Here is a 6,720-nt window from a genome sequence, read left to right on the forward strand (position 1 = left end):
CCTATGGATTATGTTCCTGGTACTAATAATTGTATGTTCTGAGTACTTAATACTGAGTACGTACCAAGTACTTTCTTGAGTAGTTACTAAGCACTATTAGCTATTGATACTGAATTTCTTTTCACATTTTGTTGGTATAACATTACTACTTTTTTTTTCTAATCACACATTTTGTTTGTTCAAAAAAACAAAACTAACTGTTGTCCCACTTTGCTTTAGGTCCATACAACCAGATTTGAAGTCCTTGGCCTTGGGAATGCAAACACTGATAGTAAGGTGTCTAGGTGAGAACAAAGCGTGAAATACAAGTTTTTAGTTATGGTGTTTTACCAGTGGCAGTTATGGTCCAAAAAAAGCCTACCATGTTTCGTATGAGTTTTTGTCAACTTTTGTTATAACCTGGCTATTATTAGCCTTGGTAAATTACATGAATTTAATATTGGTGTTAATTTTCCATCACACTTGTGACTTTGTGTCGTCAGGTGGAATCCCTCCTCCGATATATTTTGGAGCACTAATCGACCGGACGTGTTTGAAGTGGGGCACCAAGCAATGTGGAGGACGTGGGGCGTGTCGGCTCTACGACGCCAACGCTTTTAGGTATGGTAAAATCAAACCTTAACCCCCCTGCTGTCCTCAGATTAAAAAGACCTCTAAGGCCTCAATTGAAAAAAAAAAATCTTCTCTCTTCCAGATATATTTTTGTGGGATTGATAAGCGGAATAGGCTGCATTAGCAACATGATGTGGGGCATCCTCTACGTCAAAATTGTCAAGAAGGAGAAGAAGTTAGCTCTGAGGAGTCAGGCCAAAGAAAACGAGCTGGAGGCTAACGGCGAGAGCAACGGACACGCTAACATCAGCATTGCCAAAAACAAAGACGACACGACCAGGGAGAGCACGATTTAACACCTTATCGTAAAAAAAGATGAAAGCTTTTCTACTCTGCTCCATCCAAACTGGACCAAATGTGGTAATGGTACAGTGTCAGCACTGTTTGGTCTTTGAGTGGTTTACCTCTTCCCTTTTTTTTTAATGGTCGGAAAATAAATATTTGTTGTCTTTAGAGGTCAAAGATCCTGATTATGGCAACAGCACTTGTCACTATTGGAAAGTCAGTTTAGTCAAATAAATTTAAGTTATTGAATCCCTGTGTGATGTGAGAGTAATATAAAGATTTATAAAATAAAGTTCTTTAACATTTAAACTTGATTAAAATGAGGTCAAATAATAGCAGTAATGTTAAATTTATAATTGCAACATCTGAAACATACGTAGGTCTTTGAACAGTTTTTAAAAAATTTTAAAGAATTTTCGGAGACTTTTACCCAGTACACCAAAACCTAAGTAACGGTTGCCTAAAATGGTATATTTAGTACAATTAAATGTATAGTCCAGTCAACTTTGAAGTGATGTTCTGCCTAATGATCAGCCATGATGATACGTTTGTCATACAGCATGAAGTTTGGACAAGGCTTTAATCAGGTTAACCAAAAGGTCTGTTTTTTTACCCAGGTTGATAAAATTAAATGTATACTGATGGTGATCAGTCTGCCAGGAGTTTAGTAAACCTTTGGGCTAACTTGAAGAGCTGATAAGGCAGCGTACTCGACATACATTTGCGTCTTTTTTGGTTACAAAACTGTGGCGGTTCAAACGTTAGCCTAGCCTGGGCTAATACTTTTTACCTCTTTCTCCAAGCTCCATCTGCACGATTGACGTCACGAACATGCCAACAACAATCGATCACTTTTGGACAGAGCGTCACTTCAAATTTGACCGGATTAACCCTTTAAGTACGGAGCTAGTGCCTTGTTTTCTGCTAGGACCTCGCGAGTTTGCAGTCATAGCTAAATAAAATACTTTTTGTAGATACTAGTGGTGTATAAACAACATATATAAGTATTTTTGGTAATATTGTAAAGAGTTTTTGAAAAGCTTTGTACAGTGACCTTTATATTCATTGTAAATGTAATGGTGCTTAGCTTAGCTTAGCTTAGCTTAGCTTAGCTTAGCTTAGCTAACACAAAAATGGTGGAAAAAAGAAATGCCGACCCTTTGGTTTTACCAATACCTAATCCTTTAGAGGCCACAACTTTAGTATAACTAAACAGAAAACTATTTTATGAAGAAGTAAAATGTGTTTTTATTATATTATTATTATTATTATTTTAGCTAGGTCATCAGGTTAGCTAAAGCTAAACACTTACTACGGTTGTATTTTTGACTGGATTTGTTTTTAGGTTCTCAAATATACAGAAAGGCATCTTTAGTGTTTTAGAGGGAGGGGAAATTATTTGTTTTGTGAATATTACGCTTGGATTTCTTCACATTAACTGTGTTCAAACTTTTAGTACTTTGCATTTACGTGACATTATCAGTCCTGCTTCTATTTTTATTACCTCAAACTCTGACACACATTTTTTATGAGCTTAGGAAACCGGGTCAAACGGTGACATTGTTTTATTTGTGTCTTCGTTACATCACATTTTATGTAAACCCAAACGGGTCACAGGTAATACCCATAATCCTCTTGGTCATAATTGTGTGCCAAAGTTCGTTGGCAACATACTCAAGTTTACTAAAATTTATTTTATTGTCAAATATCAAACTAATATATTATAATGTTAATAAACTGAACGTAAACAATTTTCTTGATTGTACATTAAAGCCATATTTTTCATTATCGTGTCTGGTAAGTTTTTACTCTTACTCTGGTGTCTTACTTTAAAACTTTTCTCATGATTAAAATAAAAAAAACATGGAACTATTTTAGTTGATCTGTGTAAATGGCAACAGTCAGTAACCTTTTTTTAACTGAACAATTAAAAAACGTGTGCAGATCCACAATTGTTTGGTGTTCAAAAAGTTTCCAAGTGACTGAGGAGAAAATGTAAACATTGTTGCAACAATCCCTGAGTTTCTAATCTCACATTCCTTTTATTCGCTTCACATGACGTGTTTCTGTCACTTTTTGAGCTCCCTGTCCTGACGTCCCGTCCTGTTCTTGTCAAACAGATGAGCTCGGACGTTTCCCAGGTAATCAAACTCCTGGTTATTTTCTGTTTCCTCAGCTTCTTTGTGTTTGAGTGATTGATTTATTTTCAGTTGGTGCCTAAAGGTGAAGGCTGTCATGATATAACCTGGCACGGTCAAACTTTGACTCCTCTTGTTTATTTTCTTMTTCACAAATAGCACTCCCCTTCTCTTCTATTGGACCAGAAACATCTGAACTTCAGTCATGCTTTGTTGCGTAGCATGTCTTTTCCTAATAATGACTTCCTGATTTCTTTCAAATAGATGAATTCGTGACATTCTGGCGAGGGAAATTATTTGGTTTATGTTAATTGATGAAGCTTTCTTGGAGTATGTTTTGTGACTGACTCTAGGCTACTACTACACCAAATTTTAGCTCAATATCTGTAAAAATAACAAACATATGGTCATTTTTACATTGGTTAAGGTAAACTAAGTGCAGTAGCCATCTTGAATCCACTCCTAAAATTGATTGTAGTTCTATTTCTTTGAGAGCTTCATTAAAACCTGTCCATTGGCTCGTGACTTGTTTTGCASTTTTTTTAAGTGAACGCTAACCGTTGTGAGGACATAAAGTCACCTTTTTGTGGCTGTTTTTATTGTAAAGTTTAAATGTTATCGCTTTTGACCAGCAGGTGGTGCTATTTACCAGCACATGCCCCTTTAAAACGAGCTGTGCCTCAGGTTTTTTTCTCAAAAACAAATGAAACTGAATAATGAGCCCCCTTCTTTACACTTGATATGCTCACAGAAGATAAGGGGAAATTTTGAGCTTGCCGTAAAATCAGAATTAGTTTTTTGTGTGACAAAGTGGTGAACACCTCCCGTTTAGCTGAAGGAAAGTAAATCTTGAAATATTAATCCTTGGAATGTGGGGGAACAAAGCTACTTGTGTGACTTACAGTTTGGCTCAGGTCCACCTTTCAGATATTTATGGGCTCAGTTAATGTATCTCCTGTTGGTTCAGATCTGTTTCTTTTTATTTCACCAGAGTAAAGAAATGATTTGAAGTTCCTAATCCGTGCCGGCCTCCTCTTGTTGCTGTTCTCCTGACGTGTGTGTGTGTGTGGAATAAAAATGTGTGAGGCCTTTTGTCCCTCCGGACCCAGGAGAACTCGTCTCGGCTCAGTTGGGAAAACTCGAGGAGCAGATGCACTTCAGGTTCAGCAAATTAAACAATCAGTAGTTTTTCCTCTTTAGAGTTTGTTCTGTACGTTTTTTTTAATCAAACAAAAGTGTAGTTTGTGCTTGTTTAACTATTCGTATATCAAAATGTCTGATATGATGTAGACAAGTGTGCTAGTTTTTATGATCTTTATAGGTTTTTGGTTATTTAACAGTGTTGATAAGACTTTGCTTCATAGAGAAACAGAAATCTTACTTCCTTCAAAAATATCTGAAAGACACTTGATAACATTTTTGCTTGTTTTTGGCCCTTTTTGATGTTCCTTTCAAATGTTTGCTTATTTTAGCTTTTAGTCATTTTTTATTTATTTATTTAGCTACATTGTGCTTTAGAAACGCTTTGAAAGTGTGGCTTTTTAGCAATTGTTTTGCTTATTTTAGTTTTTAGCTATGAGTTTTCACATTATACTGTATATTTTACCTGCATTTAGCTTTAGCCTACTGGTTTGGTAATTTTAGCCACACTTTCACATGAAACTTTTAAATAACATTTAGTTTCCATCAGCTGTTTTGCTACTTTTAACTATTGCATGCTGTTTAGTTTATTTTGCTCATTTTAGCCTTTATAGTTTTTCTTTTCATTTTCATTTTAGTCACAACTATTTTGTTACTAAGGCACAAATTTTATTTTTTAACGCAGATATACAGTTCTTTAGCTAATTTAGCTAAATATTTTTTTCTGTGTTGTCCATGCTTTGCCTTATTTAGCATTTAGTTTGTTTTCCTATTTTTTAATTTAATTTATTGTTTTACCAACTTTAACTTTGAAAGTTTCCTTACTCTTCAAAACTTAAACTTTTAGCTGCTTGTTAATTTTACCTTTTATTTATGTTTTTGTTTATTTTAGCGTTTAACCATGGGTTTGCTAAATTTAGCTTTTAGCTATTGTTTTGCTGATTGTAGCTTCGGCTTTGCTTATTTTAACTTTTACAGTTTAGTCACTGCATAGTTGACAGAAAATGTCTTTTTCTTAAATTGTAACAAATGTGTGTTAGCTTGATGTCAGCTCTGTTAGCTTGATTTTAGCTCTATGTTAGCTTGATGTTAGCTCACTGTTAGCTGGGTTTTAGCTATTTGTTAGTTTGATAGTAGCTGAGTGTTAGCTCTGTGTTAGCTTGATAGTAGCTGAGTGTTAGCTCTGTGTTAGCTTGATTTTAACTCTGTGTTAGTGTGATTTTAGCTCTGTGTTAGCTTGATAGTAGCTGAGTGTTAGCTCTGTGTTAGCTTGATAGTAGCTGAGTGTTAGCTCTGTGTTAGCTTGATAGTAGCTGAGTGTTAGCTTTGTGTTAGCAGTCCTAAACTTGAATAGGTTCCACGAGACTTGGAGGTGAAAAAAGAATATTAATTTTCTGTCAGGTTTCCACCTCGCAGCCTGTCTGAGTGACAAATCAGTTCAGAGTTTTTCTCCCAGAACGGTACTGAGACAGGCGTCACCTGACCCGGACTCACCTGAGAGGGTTTTATGGATTGCCTGAGCTCACTTCAGCTCACAGATCAACAAATCTGAAACAGATGAAGCTTTGAGCCAGGGCAGTTTGTGTGAGCTTTTTAAAAAGAGTTTAAAACTAACAAAACTTTAATAGAAACAATAAAATTTCAGACTAAAACCATCATATGGGGAGAGAAATAACGTGTAATAGAAACAAGGTTTGTTATTTTGAATTAATGACRGTTTAAGGCAACATGTTGTTAAAGTCTGATTCTTTTTGTTTTCCACAGAGCGAGTGCAGCAGGTAGACTCTGAGGATGGAGGACATCAGTCAGATGACCAGCCAGCAGGCTCTGTGTGACCCCACCAAGCAGAGGACCAGAAAGCGTCCCGGCCTCTCCACTCTCAAAGTACTCAAGCTGTCTGCAAACGGCACTTCTCGGTTCCTTTCTTCCCTCATTCGGGGTTATTTTTAGGCGGCGTTCTGTCTGTGCACTCAGTGTAATTGAGCTACGATAAAAACACCGGTTAAAAGCCTGAAAGGCAGCTTTTTCAGCTTCTGGGTTCAAACATTTATAGTTTGATTTTCCTCTAAAGGTGCGCAGCTTTAGGCTTTATGGGAGACTCCAAACTGTCAGAGAAAGTTTGAAACTTTTAACATTTAAATGACTCRTTTTGAATCTCTTGATTTGTGTTTATGAAGAGTTATTATCTTACCTGTTGTAGATGAGTCCAGTTTGGAGAAACAGTTAATTTATGACTGGACTGACGAGCTAATGGCTAATCTGGAGTAGATTACAAACAGCCGTAGAGTTCAATCTAAATAGTTTGAAACTAGAAGCCCTCCTCTTTYTTAACGTCTTAATAATTCTGATGTTATTCTGTTCTATTTATTTATTTTTTTGTTTTCAAATCTGAAGTAAAAATCCAGTTTTAGGTGAAAACTCTCTGCAGGAATCAGTTTGTGACTTCATGCTTGATGCCTCAGATGAGTTTCGAAGTGGACTAACCTGTGTGTGTGTGTGTGTGTGTGTGTGTGTGTGTGTGTGTGTGTGTGTGTGTGTGTGTGTG

General features: G+C 36.2%; 3 protein-coding genes across 5 annotated transcripts in view; all 3 read left to right on the forward strand.

The window, feature by feature from the left end:
- slco1d1 (solute carrier organic anion transporter family, member 1D1) overlaps positions 1-2,685 on the forward strand; it is an 11,372-nt gene extending 8,687 nt beyond the window's left edge. The window contains exons 12-14 of the mRNA XM_014018864.1: positions 220-284; positions 483-600; positions 695-2,685. Of these exons, the coding sequence (XP_013874318.1) occupies positions 220-284; positions 483-600; positions 695-908 (397 nt within the window). The 3' untranslated portion in view covers positions 909-2,685. The remainder of the gene's footprint in view (positions 1-219; positions 285-482; positions 601-694) is intronic.
- LOC106524859 (mucin-19) overlaps positions 1-3,176 on the forward strand; it is a 56,242-nt gene extending 53,066 nt beyond the window's left edge. The window contains exon 46 of the mRNA XM_014018859.1: positions 2,979-3,176. Within this exon, the coding sequence (XP_013874313.1) occupies positions 2,979-3,088 (110 nt within the window). The 3' untranslated portion in view covers positions 3,089-3,176. The remainder of the gene's footprint in view (positions 1-2,978) is intronic.
- Positions 3,177-4,107: 931 nt separating this feature from the next.
- The window catches only part of slco1e1 (solute carrier organic anion transporter family, member 1E1), a 13,996-nt gene continuing 11,383 nt past the window's right edge, over positions 4,108-6,720 (forward strand). For all 3 annotated transcript variants that reach the window (XM_014018860.1, XM_014018863.1, XM_014018862.1), the window contains exons 1-2: positions 4,108-4,196; positions 5,940-6,059. In XM_014018860.1, coding sequence (XP_013874314.1) covers positions 5,967-6,059 — 93 coding nt within the window. In that variant the 5' untranslated portion in view covers positions 4,108-4,196; positions 5,940-5,966. The remainder of the gene's footprint in view (positions 4,197-5,939; positions 6,060-6,720) is intronic.

This window comes from Austrofundulus limnaeus, unplaced genomic scaffold (assembly GCF_001266775.1).
Source record: "Austrofundulus limnaeus strain Quisiro unplaced genomic scaffold, Austrofundulus_limnaeus-1.0 Scaffold204, whole genome shotgun sequence".
Classification (NCBI taxonomy): domain Eukaryota; kingdom Metazoa; phylum Chordata; class Actinopteri; order Cyprinodontiformes; family Rivulidae; genus Austrofundulus; species Austrofundulus limnaeus.